Source organism: Mobula birostris, chromosome 6 (genome assembly GCF_030028105.1).
Source record: "Mobula birostris isolate sMobBir1 chromosome 6, sMobBir1.hap1, whole genome shotgun sequence".
Lineage (NCBI taxonomy): Eukaryota > Metazoa > Chordata > Chondrichthyes > Myliobatiformes > Myliobatidae > Mobula > Mobula birostris.
This window is the reverse complement of record NC_092375.1, coordinates 24,660,635-24,674,749: the sequence shown is the minus strand read 5'-3', so window position 1 is coordinate 24,674,749 and position 14,115 is coordinate 24,660,635. Positions and strand designations below refer to the sequence as shown.

Genomic DNA, 14,115 nt, shown 5'->3' with positions numbered 1-14,115 from the left:
GTATCATTGTCCTATCACCCAAGAGACAAAGCCGTGGGCACAAGGGCAGTGTGGAACCCGACCAATTCCCCAACAGATTGAGAACTTTACACCGAAATGAATGAACCATGGAACACTCCCAAATCATGAGAAAATATGTGCCCACCTCATTTTTACATTTCCAGCATAAATTATTGTCCACTATTTCTTCTTGAACCAACCTGCGCAATTCTAATTATTACCTCACTATAGCAACACTATAACCACTTTGCACTTCATTGGACTTTATTTTACCAATTGTGTTCTTGTATAAATTTGTACAATTTATGGTTGTTAATTTGTTTTTCTTGTGAATGTCATATATCTGATGCTTCTCGAGGAAGTCTTTCATTGCATGGTGTATGCACGTACTTGGCATCTGACAATAAACTTGACTTTGGCTTTAACATGTTCCACTGAACTCCTTTCCTCCGCTTGTGCATGAGCAACGCCTAACGGACAGCTGGATAAGTGGGACCAGAAATTGATTGATGAGGCTCACACCAGCTTGTGCTGGAATTTGCGGGTGATGAACAGTGTCAGACAAAACTACCTGTGTTTTTTAAAAAGGGAATCATTGGGTGATTAATCATTTTGGACTAAGGTAGTTGGTGTACTATATGTAACTAACCTGTGAGACGTGAGCTGTAGGTGATGGATAGACAATCTCCTAAACTGGCACAGGCTCCACAATAAACTTGTGAACTTGTTTTCAGGTGTTCAGATGCCTAGTGACCGGAGACTATGCCCAATTTTCCATCTCGGTGACACGGGAGTCACCTGTTGCTATGGGAATGGAATCCTTCAATGTCCAAGTGTCTCCACTTCATATTGAGGTATGGCTTGAAAATTTCTACGCCCAATTGTTATTATTTCAGGGAAGCCTCCTTGGCGGCAGGGAATGTTTCATGGTTTGCTGCTAAACCAGCATTTATTTTGCCTCTTATTTTCCTGCTTTTCTTTTCCACCTTGCGCAAAATTTTCCATAAAACAGCAATAATATTCCAGAAATAAATCGAGTTATTTTCTATTGCACTCAGCCAGATGGTTTGAGATGTATCTATTTTAATGCAAGGAGTATCATAATCAAGGTGGATGAGCCATATGGATCAATATGTGGAAATATGATGATGTGGCCATTAGAGACTTAGATGTCTCAGGGGCAGGAATGGCTGCTGAACGTTCCGGGCTTTAGATGTTTCAAAAAGGACAGGGCAGAAGGCAAAAGAGGTGGGGGATTGGTATTGCTAATCAGGGATAGTATCATAGCTGCAGAAGTGGAGGGGTTGTCTGCTGAGTCATTGTGGAAGTCAGAAACAGGAAGGGGGCAATATCTCTACTGGGTGTTTTTTTTTAACAGACCCCCCAATAGTAACAAAGACATCAAGGAGCAAATAGGGAGGCAGATTCTGGAATGGTGCAGTAATAGGGTTGTTGTGATGGGTGATTTTAACTTTCCTAATATTGACTGGCATCTCCTTAGAGCAAGGGGTTTGGATGGGGCGGGGTTTGTTAGGTGTGTTCAGGAAGGTTTCCTGACACAATATGTAGATAAGCCAACTAGAGGAGAGGCTGTACTTGATCTGGTATGGGAAATGAACCTGGTCAGGTGTCAGATCTCTCGGAGGGAGAGCATTTTGGAGGTAGTGATCACAACTCTTATCTCCTTTACCGTAGTACTGGAGATGGATAGGAGCAGACAATTTGGGAAAACATTTAATTTGGGTAGGGGGAAATATGATGCTTTTAGGCAGGAACTTGGGAACGTAAATTGGGAGCAGATGTTCTCAGGGAAATGCACGGCAGAAATGTGGCAGGTGTTCAGGGAACATTTGCATGGCAGGGAAAGGATGGTAGGGTAAAAGAACCATGGTGTAGAAAGGATGTGGAAAATCTAGTTAAGAAGAAAAGAAAAGCTTACAAAAGGTTCAAGAAACTAGGTACTGTTAGAGCTCTAGAAAATTACAAGGTTGCTAGGAAGGAGCTTAAATGCCATGAGAAGGCAAGCAGGATTAAGGAAAACCCCAAAGCATTCTACAAGAGCAAGAGGATGAGCCATGTGAGAATAGGACCAATCAGGTTCCATAATGGAAACGTGCATGGAAACCCGGAGGAGGTAGCAGAGGTACTTAACGAATACTTTGCTTCAGTATTCACCAGTGAAAAGGACCTTGGCGATTGTGGGAATGACTTACAGTGGACTGAAACACTTGAGTGTATAGACATTTAAGAAAGAGGATGTGTTGGAGCTGTTGAAAGGTATTATGTTAGATAAGTCGACAGGACCGGACGAGATATACCCCAGGCTACTGTGGGAAGCGAGGGAGGAGATTGCTGAGCCTCTGGTGATAATCTTTGCATCATCAATAGGGACTGGAGAAATACCAGAGGATTGGAAAGCAGCAAATGTTGTTCCCCTGTTCAAGAAAGGCAGTCAAGATAGCCCAGGAAATTATAGACCAGTGGGTCTGACTTCAGTGGTGGGCAAGTTGTTGAAGATCCTGAGAGGCAGGATTTAGGAGCATTTGGAGAGACATAATCTGATTAGGGATAGTCAGCATGGCTTTGTCAAGGGCAGGTCATGTCTTGTGAGCCTGATTGAATTCTTTGAGGACGTAACAAAACTCGTTGATGAAAATAGGGTAGTGGATGCAGTGTATATGGATTTCAGTAAGTCACTTTTAGGGTAACCATGCAAGGCTTATTTAGAAAGTAATGAGTCATGGGATCCAAGGAGATCTTGCTTTGTGGATCCAGAATTGGCTTGTCCACAGAAGGCAAAGGGTGTTTGTAGATGGTTCGTATTTTGCATTGAGATCCTAGTTGATCTTTCATTGATGCTGTTCTAGTTACTATTCTACAGATATGCTAAGAATGCCCACAGGAAAGTGTAGGGTTGTATATAGGTACTTGAGTAATAAGCTTTACTCTTAAGCCAACACAAGGTTACTCCTCCACAAACTTGGTAGATTTGTGGAGGTTCAGTTTGGTTTCTTTGAATCAAATTTTATAACATGCTATAAGAATATTGGATCATTAATTATAAATGCAATGCAACTTTGAAATAATTAGGAACTTGTATATCGTGCTTACAATTCTCTTCATTGTTCTTTCAACCTGATTCTAGAATAACAGGACTGTTACTTTTGAGTTAATTCTTTTCTTCAGTAATAATTCCTGGGTTCTTGATTTTTTTTTTAGCCACTTTTCTTCTATTATGGGCCATTTTGTTCAACTAAATAACTTCTCTTCCAAAAGTACTCACCATTCTATTCTCTGAGGGTCCCAGTGCATTTGTAAGTTCATTCTGTTTTCCAATGATAAAATGATTGTGAAATGTTTCTGGATGTTCTTAAAATACTTTATTATACACTATTAGGTATACCTGTACACCTGCTTATTAATACAAATATCTAATCAGCAACATCAAATCATGTGGCAGCAACTCAATGTATAAAAGCCTGCAGGTATGGTCAAGAGGTTCAGTTGTTGTTCAGTGTCAATGTCAAAATGGGGAAGAAATACGATCTCAGTGACCTTGTCTGTGGAATCATTGTTGGTGCCAGATGGGGAGGTTTGAGTAGCTCAAACTGTTGACCTGGGATTTTCACACACAGCAGGCTCTAGCGATTACAGAGAATGGTGCGAAGAATAAAAAGTATCCAGTGAGTGGCTTTTCTGTGGGTGAAAGCATCTTGTTAATGAGAGAGGTCAGACTGGAAAGTGACAGTAGCTCAAATAAACACGGTACAATCAGAATCAGGTTTAATATCACTGGCATAGGTTTTGAAATTTGTTAGCAGCAGCATTACAAATAAGTACATAATAAATAGAGAAAAAATAAATTACAGGAAGTATATGTAAAATAGTTACTAAAGGGATGCCCTTCTAGTAACTAAAAATAGTGCTAAACAGAAATAATAAAAAAGTGACATTATTCATAGGTTCAATGTCATTTAGAAATCACGTGACAGAAGAGAAGAAGCTGTTCTTGAATTGCTGAGTGTGTGTCTTCTACCTTGTGTATCTCCTTCCTGACAGTAACAATGATGGTCAGAGTACAACAGTGGTGTGGAGAAGAGCATCTCTGAAGAACGTTGAAGTGGATGGGCTACAGCAGGAAAAGATCACACTGGGTTCCACTCTGTTCCTAATAAAGTGGCCACTGAGTTTAGATTGCAATTTATTTTGAGAAATGATTTTAGCACCAAATGAAGAGTTCAACTTGGATAAATAACCGCTCATGCCAAATCACATGGCATCATTAATTTTCAAATTGCATTTCGGATAACTACAAATAGAATGTAATTTAATATATTTAGCTGGGACACAGTACTGTGGTCTAAAACAGCATTAATTCATTGAAGGACGCCTATTGTCTTTGCAATAATTGTAGGGAGACATTTTAATTAACATTAAAAAATTAATGGGAAAATTGTTGACCTTAATTTTCACCATAAATCATTATCCCTTCAAAATATAACCTTTGATTATTAAACTGGAATTTTCATTCATTACACGAGAAAGTCTGCAAATGCTGGAAATTCAAAGCAGCACATACAAAATGCAAGCGGAACTCAGCAGGTCAGGCAGCACCTATGGAAATGAATATACAGTTGACTTTTTGGGCTAAAACCATTGATCCTGCCATCACCCGCATCTTCTCCATTTCCCAAACATTTGCACTCACCCCATCTTCCTGCTGCCTTATCCTTACCTACCACCCCATGAGCCTCTACGTCCAACACATCACTCTCCACACCTTCCACCATCTCCAAAGGAATCCTACCACTGAACATATCTTTACCTTCTACCCCCCACCCCAGCTTTCCACAGGGATCTTGGTTAGCGTCTCCATTCATCTCTGCCCACTAATCTCCCTCCCGGCACTTATCCCTGCAAGCGGCGAAAGTGCTGCACCTGCCCATACACAGCCTCTGAATAGAAGGGCATCCCTTTAGAACAAAGATGAGGGGGACTTTTTTTTTCCACCAGAGGGTGGTGAATCTTTGCAATTCATCACTACAAAGAGCAGTGCACGCCAAGTCATTGGGTATTTTAAAGTGGATGTTAATGGGTTCTTGATTAGTAAAGGAGTAAAAAGTTTTAGGGAGAAGACAAGAGAATGAGGTTGAGAGGGATAATAAATCGGCCATTATGGCATGGCAGACTCACTGAGCTGAATAGTCTAATCCTGCTCCTATGCAATATGTTCGTATGGTCTAACAATTGTAGGGTAATACCAATCAGTGTTTTCTTTGTGTTTAAATTTACACTAATTTAACATGCAGTTGTTGTTTTAACATAAGAATGAAGTGAAGAATAGTGAATGGGATGCCAGTTCAAAGAGAGAGAGGATGAACCTTTGAATCATATTAAATATTGGATGGGGGTGCGTGTTGTTAACGAAGGAAGTATGCAGCAGCACCGTAGTTTTAAATGTGGATAAATTGTCACACCTGGAGGAAATACATTGCAGACTGATCAAAGGAAATGGCAGAAGTGTTATTTTGAAGACCAGAATTGGAGGACCACAAATGCTCAGTTGGTTAAAAAGGGGGCAAGGGTTAATCCAAGGCATTACTGGTTATTTAGTTGAACTTTGATTGGCGATATGTTGCTCGTCCTTCAAGAAGGAGGTGGTGACTCTTAAACAACTATTGTGCAGTGTGAAAATCATCTTCAGGCAAAGATGGCTAATAGTATGCTCCAGCCTGAGGTATTTGGCATGGCTGAGGTTGTTATCAGTAATAGGAGAGTGGAATTGGAGGCTGAAGGCGATGCCCTTTGAACTTCCAGGTGTTTCCTTGAAATTGTAGTTCTGGTTCCAGATTACTATTATTCAACCTTTCACATGTATACAGCTAAACAAAACATTGTTCCCCTAGGGCCAGGTGCAAAACACCGTACATCTGTACAGTCACACACAGCATATATAGTTATGATGCAGCATAAAATGTCACAAAATAATATTAGAACAACTCCCGGAGTGGCATGGCCTGAGCATTGACGGGTTGACACAAGTTGCAAGTTGCATATTTATATAAGACAGCATAATATTACTGGCACTATTACAAGTTGGTGTGTAAATATGCAAAACAACAGCAATAAAAGGTGAAAAGTGACCATTACAGGATAAAAGTGCGTCTCAGAGTTGGGGAGTGGGTGGGGGAGCAGTGGAGTTTCTGGAGGAAGAGTGAATGAGATGAGGCCTACCAACCGAGTAAGCTATACTACTGGATGCTGTATACAGGGGGGAGCTGTGGCAAGAACCTCTGGGGAAGCTTGGTTAAATATGGTGGGAGGGAAAGAGAAGCCATCAATACTGGTGCATTAATTAATTGGAAATATGGGCAATATTTCCATTTATCCCATGGAGATGTTGCATTTTGGGACATCAAACATAGGAGGAATAGTTGGTATACTGCAATTGACAGGACACGTGGGAGGATTAATGTATTAGTGGATCTTGGGATCCAAGTCCATAGCTCCGTGAAAGTGGAAAGATAGAGTGGTAGAGAAGGTGTATGGCAAGCTTGCCTTCAGTCTCCAAGGTCAGTATAAGGTCAAGAAGTGGTTGTAAATGCTAGAAAACAATGATTTGGCCATATCACAGGAAGGATGTGGTGACGGAGATGATGTAGAAGTTGTTCACTTGAATTTTGCCTGGACTAGACAGTATTAATGATAAAATATTGAACAAACTTGGTTTTCTCTGGAGCATGAGGCAGAGGGTAACCTGATTAAAGTATATAAGATTATGAGAGGCATAGCTAGGGAAACAGAATCTTATTATCAGGGTGGAAATGTCAAATGCACATGGGCATTGCTTTAATGTGAAATAATTTTAAAGGAGATTTACAAGGCAAAATTGTTATTACACAGAGTGGTAAATGCATGTGTGATGCCAGCGAAAGTGGTGGAAGCAGATATAGCTATGATTAAGAGGTATTTTTATGGGCACTTTGCTGGCCGGAGGTATAGTGGCATCTTCACTGTACTCCAAGGCAAGTGGTCCCGGTTCGAATCCAGCTGGTTCCTTGCATGCTTTCCATCTGTACTGGGTTGAGCGTCGAGCTAGCAGATCGGCCTGGTGAAAAAACAAAGTGCTAACGGAAATGTTGATGCCCGTTGCGCCACAAGGTACAAGAGGAACAGCAACATGAGGGCACTTTGGTGGGCAGTGAATGGAGGGATACTGATCATTTTCTTCAGCGTCCTGCTCAGCACAGGGAGCATAGGCAAAAGCGCCTGTTCTTGTGCTGTACTGATACATGGTTGGGCACACAAAGTTGGCATCAAGAGAGGTCAGTCCTAAATCACAGCTGGAGGAGAGGCACCTTGAAAGGATAGTATAGTTGGTTCATTTTGGTCAATATTGAGAGATCAAGCAGAGGCAGTGAACCACAACTGCACATTATTAGTGCTGCATGAGGTAGTCAGTAGAACTTGGGTCTAGCAGTCCCCAGTTATTAGGACCATGGCAAACTACTATTTGCAGTATAACTACATCTTAACTTGGAACAGGATAAGAGCAACCTACCTTTCAGTAACTTTATCCTTGTTTCCACAGCTGCAGATTGACGTTCAAGAAACTGACGTTGTAAGAGTTACGTGGAGCCTTGTGGACTGTCAAAGCTTAAAACTGAAGGTGACACCGAAAGTTAAGAAGGAAGTGAGTCACTAAGTTCTGATTTTTCTGTTAATTTATTTGTCTTGTTACTTTACAGCTTTGCTATTGTGAACCCTAGAGGTAAAATTCAGAGTAGAAGGTTCCGTTTACTTTGAACTTTGAGCTAAAAAAGAGACATCTGGTGATTTGGTAAAGGACTCCCATCTTGAGATTACAGCAGCAGGAAATTTTTCTGGATGTTTTGGAATGCCTCATCAAGAGCACAGGCACAGAAGTCATTGTCATGTTACTGTCAGCTGAATTCAGGCAAACCTAGGCAACCTAAAAATCAATCTGGGACAACCTGATCCAGTTCACTTAGATCCACATAGGTTAAATCATACTATTTAATCACCTTTTAAAATTATTTTCACCTGTATGTAATATGTGAAGAAGGAGCTATTACAACATGATCATCTGTGCAAGAAGCCACTTGCCTAACCTTAAGGGGGTAGAAATTCACCCTCTGAAGTCTTTGAAGCTGAATTTTAAAAGCCAGGAATTTCTTTTGTGGGTTGTGAATCTTCAAAATTCTCAACTCTGCTAAGTTACAGATGCAAAGTTGTACATTCAAGAATAGGATAGATTTTTGGACTATATGATCAGACAGAAGAGTTAGTCAGTTCAGTAGTCAAATCAGTTTCTGAAACAAAACATCAATTTATTTGCCATTTCAAGTCAGATGCACTTCTCAAAGTTGTGAATAAATTTCATCATTAACTTACAATAAGTCTCTTCACAAAATTTGGTTTAAGTTGGTGGACGTTTGAAGGTATAACGATGCCATACCATACTTTTCTATAAATGTGAGCCTATTTCCAAATTTCAGCCTCTTGTCTGAAACCAGATAAATTCCTGATTTCCCAGGATCTACTTGGGTGCTATCCACCAAAACTTGGTACTGAAGGCACGTTTGATTGTGTTCTGAACCCTGTCTTTCACAGTCTTTTCTTTTTCTCTCTTAGGTAGCAGAAGGGGATGCAGACCAAGAGACTATTCAGACACTGTTGCAAGATATGCTAACCTCAGCCCGTCCAATGGTTTTATTGACTATGAAGGCTGCACCTTTAAAGGAAAATAATGTAAGTATGAAATTACTAAATCTGCAATGTGTTAGATTTAAAATACATAACTGCACTACATGAGGTCGGAATCCTTCACAGTTCGCTGTAGAATTATAAATTGCCAAGATACATATTTGCTTAGGATTGTAAAGCTTTATAAAACATTGATCAGACTGCACTTGGTTAATTATGAACAGTTTTGGGCCCCTTGTCTAAAACAAAAGGATGCGCTGGCTTTGGAGGTATATTATAAAAATTATCCTGGGAATGAAAGGGTTAACCTGTGAGGAGCATTTGTTGGTTCTGGGCCTGTACTTGCTGAAGTTTAGAAGAATGAGAGGGGGATCTCATTGAAACCTATCAAACATTGAAAGGCCTATACTGAGTGGACGTGGAGAGGTTTTTTTTTATAGTGTGGGAGTCTAGGACCAAAGGGCACACCTCATAATAGAAATATATCCCTTTGGAACAGAGATGAGGAGAAATATTTTTCAGCCAGAGGTTGGTGAATCTGTGGCATTCATTGCTACAGACAGCTGTGAAGATTTCATTGGGAAGACTTAACACAGAGGTTAACAAGTTCTTGATAGTAAAGGAGTCAAAGGTTATGGGGGCAGCACAGGAAAATGGGCTTGAGACGGAATGTACTGCCCTCACTGTGCGTTGTGTATAAAGCTAGGCAAATAACCTGCACAGGAAATAGTGTTTAAAAAAACAGCTTGTGAACAGAAAGTGATGTTTATACAAAACAAACTATGTACAAAATGAACAGCGCCCCTGGAGGCAGGACAGAGAAAATCAGTCAGCCATGACAGAATGGCAGTGTGGACTGGGACTGAATGGCCGAATTCTGCTCATGTCTGTTATAGTCTTATGAATTATTGGACTGGATCAAAATTGTGCCCTGTTAGCACTGTACTACATAAATACCTGTAGCATACAAGTTCTTCCTTTCTGTGCTAAGGTTATGCTTGTTGGTAGTTTTCCTCTTTCGAGCTGAGAAAATTGATACTAATGACAATACGAGGTACTTGCACAAAATATGAAGACGAGGTTAATGTAGATCTTTGCCACAGCCGGAGAGGTCCTGTGTTGGCTCATGCTTGGAATGCTTGATACTGTGCTCCACACCACACCATGGAAAATATGTATTCACTTGGGAAAGAATGCAGCAAGAGATTCAGCAGACACAAGAGATTCAGCAGAAGCTGGAAATCCAGAGCCACACATACACAAATGCTGGAGGAACTCAGCAGGTCAGGCAGCTTCTGTGGAGGGGAATTAGCAGCTGACATTTTGGGACTGAATCTCAGCCTGAAACATTTGACTGCTTATTCGCTTCCATAGATGCTGCCTGACCTGCTGAGTTCCTCCATCATCTTGTGTGTGTGTTGCTCGGGTACTCATCGGAATGTCAGCTGGACCTCGGAAGTCGCATTACAAGAAGCGGGCAAAACTGGTGACTGACTAATGCATCTGCAACACAGTTTAAGTGGAGTTTATAGGATTTTGAATAGATCTGGTAGGATAGATAGCAGAAATTTTTAACTGCAGGAAAGGTGGTCTACATCATATAGAACTAACATTAAGTTCAGAAAAGTTTATTTATTTAGCGATACAGCACGGTAACAGGCCTGTCTGATCCTACAAGCCCACACCACCCATGTGACCAATTAACCTAAACTGCACTTCTTTGGATCATGGGAGGAAATTGGAGCACTCGGAGGAAACCCACTAGGTCACGGGGAGAACATACAGACTCCTTGCAGGCAGCGCCAGAATTGAACCTGGATCACCAGCACTGTAATGACATTACACTAACCACTATGCTACCATACTGAAATGTATGGCAGAATTACATTCAGGGGATGGGATGTTAGTCCAGTTAGTAACTGTTCTATCTAAGAATACTATGTTATTGCTAGACATGCGCATGATCTCGTTGGCTGGTTAAGGTGTTTATTCTCATCTTGATAAACAGAAATTTTAATGGAATGTTGGACGAAAGGAAAAGTCAAAGAAGCTATGGAAATTGATTTGAGTTTCTTTTCAAGAAAGGTCTTGAGATAAGTTAGCCATTCAGAATCAGGTTCATTATACGTCTTATGTGATGTAAGATTTCTTTTGTGGCAGCAAGACATGCAAGACATAAAATTACTATAAATTACTAAATTAGTAGTGTTGCTAACACAGTATGTTAGTTAGTTGATGGACCATTCAGGAATCTGAGAGTGGAGGGGAAGAAGCTGTTCCTGATTCAGTGAGTGTGGGCTCTTCAGGCTCCTGTTTCTTCTCCCTGACAGTAGTAACAAGGGAGCATGTCCCAGACAGTGAGGGTCTTTGATGAAGGATGTCACCTTCATGAGGCACTGCTGAATCTAAACCCTCTTCACCCTTGTCATCCTCTTCACTAGAGCCTCCATACCTGGCGGTGATATAACCAGTCAGAATATGCTCCACTGTACCTCCACAGAAATTTGCAAGAGTCTTTGGTGACCTACTGAATCTCATCAAACTCCTAGCAAAGTAGAGCCATGGGTGTGCCTTCTTTGTAATTGCATCAATGTGCTGTGCCCAGAATAGATCATCTGAGATGTTGACACCCCAGAACCCGAAAGCTGACCCCTCAGTGAGGACTGGTACATGTTCTCCTGCCTTCCCTACTTGACTAAGGTTCCAAGGGCATGAGTGAAGATGCGGAAGGTATGAATGAATTAGTCAGGAAACTTTAGCAGATAAAAGCAATCTGGAGCAGGTAAAAGCAATCTGGAGCACGTTTAGACAGTGAAGTGACATCAGGGAGGAATTTGGACAGACCATCAATGAGATTGTTGGAGGGGTTAGTGCAGGACTGAAAAGGTGAACCAACTTTTTAAGCAAACGTGACTTCATGGAGTTTTGATGAAGAGAAAAACGAGTAAAGCAAAAGTTAATTCAATACATGTCTCAATGGCCACAAACAAAGCTGACACTGTTGAAACTAGATTAGGTAATGATTAATTTGATCATTTTAGGGCAAGCTACTTGGGGAATTTTGAAGGGAAATTTTATTTCTGTATTGAAGGTTGAATGACTGTGTGAGACTAAGATTGTTAATAAATTTAGGTTGCATGTTTTGGATAAGATTTGGAAGCAAATAAGTCATGAAAAGTTAGTTAAAGGAGTTTGGATATAAGCTGAAATCACTGCAAATGACAGGGAAGGAAGCCTCGTGAGGGTGTTGGGTAGCTGTTGGAGGCAATCACTGCCAAGTCTCATATCCAATAGATAACTGAGCAGTGAATGCAAAGGAAGATCTAAGCTGGGTTAATGCACAGAAAAGTGTATTAAGTAGAGAAGGTGAATTGTTTTGATTTTTGCAAATGAAAGTTTTGATTTATTTTTAGCTGTGATGACTGGCTTAAACAGCCTAAGTACGGTGCTAATCTGATGCATAGTCTCTCATTTGTCTACAAAATAAACCACTAGACTACACAGGGCCAATTTAGAAGCAAAATCCTAATGAGGAGTATGTTCTTTGGCAGTATATAATTAACTAGATTTCTTTTGCAATAGATCTGAGCAGTAACCAATTCATTCTGACCTGTGTAATTCTTCCTTCCCACTTTAGAATTTCCCAATCTCTCAGAATTTGCCAAATGTAGAGTTATCTTCGCAGATCCTCTCGCCTCCCAAACCACCTAGAGCTCATGAACGGAAGCTTAAGGTGAAGATCATCAAAGTGGAGGGCCTTGCAGCTCCCGATATTGCTGGTAATCACGTCACGGTGTCTAAATAGTGTACTGAGTACAGTTCGTTCGAACACAGTGCATTTGCAGCTTGATCTGCATTTGCTTAACTTGAAATATAACCTTAGACAATTAAAATGTTAGCATTTAAAAAATAATGGTTCCATTAATAACTTCCAAAGTTCTGTTGTGTAATTTCTCCTTGGGCTGTAATGTTTTTAAATTCTATTTCAGTCAGCGTTAGATTTCATGTTCTGAACACAATGTTCTGTGTGCGTTTGGTGTTGGCAGAACATATCCATCCATACTGTGTCGTGGAGTTGGACAACCCAGTGCAGAAGGTGTCTAGTTCAGTGATGAGCAGTGTTTCCATTCCCCTGTGGGACCAGCAGTTTGTGTTGTGAGTATTGATTTTCCTTCTTCCTCTTCCCCCCTCCCCCCTCCCCACCTCTCTCTGTCTCGTTTTAAACTGGCAGCTGTTTCCTGCTGTCATGATTTTATGATTTCTGTGGTTCTTCTAAACTTTGGATCGAAAGTAGTCCTGTGGGAGCACCTTTAAATTCCTGCCCCTCTTTGGCAAAAAAAAACCCTCCATAAAGTATGATATACTCTCATCATGTTCTCTACAGAGTTGATGTCTCTTGGGATATTTGGCCTATTCAGATCGTCAAGATTCTTCCATTTGGAAATGATCAAAAATAGCTTTTATTTTAATTATTCTGGTTACCTTCTTGTGATTCTTGTTATTTCCCTCTACTATCAGGCTCCTGAGCCATTGTAGAGAACTTCACTCACCTCAGCGCTGAACTGATTTGTCAACCTGTGGGCTCACTTTCAAGGATTTGTGTTCTCAGCATTATTTACTTATTTAGACATTTTGTCTTCCTTTGTACATTGGTTGTTTGTCAGTCCTTGTTTGTAGTTCTTCATTAGTTATATTTTTCTGACCTGCTGTGAATGCCTAAAAGAAAATGAATCTCAGGCTAGTATATGGTGACATTTCCATACTTCGATAATAAACTTACTTTGAACTTTAATTCACTAATTTTAATTTTACACTGTTCCGTTTCTGAAGTTTATTATGTAATACAGTGAACTTCATTCTTGAGTTGAACAGCACAAAAATTGGCTATTCAGCCCACAATATTAATGCCAACCATTTTGCCTGTGTATATTTAATCACATTTGCCATATACTTCAATGCTTTACCTATTCAAGTACCTTTCTAAATTACTCTAAAGCCTAGTGATTGCATCTGATTCCACAAGTCGCATTAATGTGTTCCCAATATTAATCCTGTGTGTGTGTGTGTGTGTGTGTGTGTGTGTAAGCTTTCAGATCTGCTTTAAAGCAACTTCCTCTCATGCTTAAACCTATACCGTCTTGTTTCTGAAACCCCTGCCATTACCATCTGCCCTATCTGTGCATTTCATGATTTTAATGTATACACCTCTATCAGATCACCCCTCAGCCCGTTTTGCTCCAGTGAAAACACATCCAGTCTATCCAACCTATCCCTATTATTAAAGTTCTCCAATGTAGAAAATAGCTGGATCTTGGAACATCTGAAGTTGGTGATCTTGGGGACTGATCCTAATAAATGATGGCAATTTGCTTTTGTCCATAGTATTAA

General features: G+C 40.4%; 1 protein-coding gene across 2 annotated transcripts in view; it reads left to right on the top strand.

The window, feature by feature from the left end:
• c2cd2 (C2 calcium dependent domain containing 2) overlaps positions 1-14,115 on the top strand; it is a 97,354-nt gene that overhangs the window by 20,371 nt on the left and 62,868 nt on the right. The window contains exons 3-7 of one of the 2 annotated variants that reach the window (XM_072260037.1): positions 735-854; positions 7,592-7,693; positions 8,656-8,772; positions 12,365-12,506; positions 12,774-12,882. In XM_072260037.1, coding sequence (XP_072116138.1) covers positions 735-854; positions 7,592-7,693; positions 8,656-8,772; positions 12,365-12,506; positions 12,774-12,882 — 590 coding nt within the window. Of the gene's footprint in view, positions 1-734; positions 855-7,591; positions 7,694-8,655; positions 8,773-12,364; positions 12,507-12,716; positions 12,883-14,115 lie in introns of both variants that reach the window. The other variant, XM_072260036.1, reaches the window with a different exon arrangement.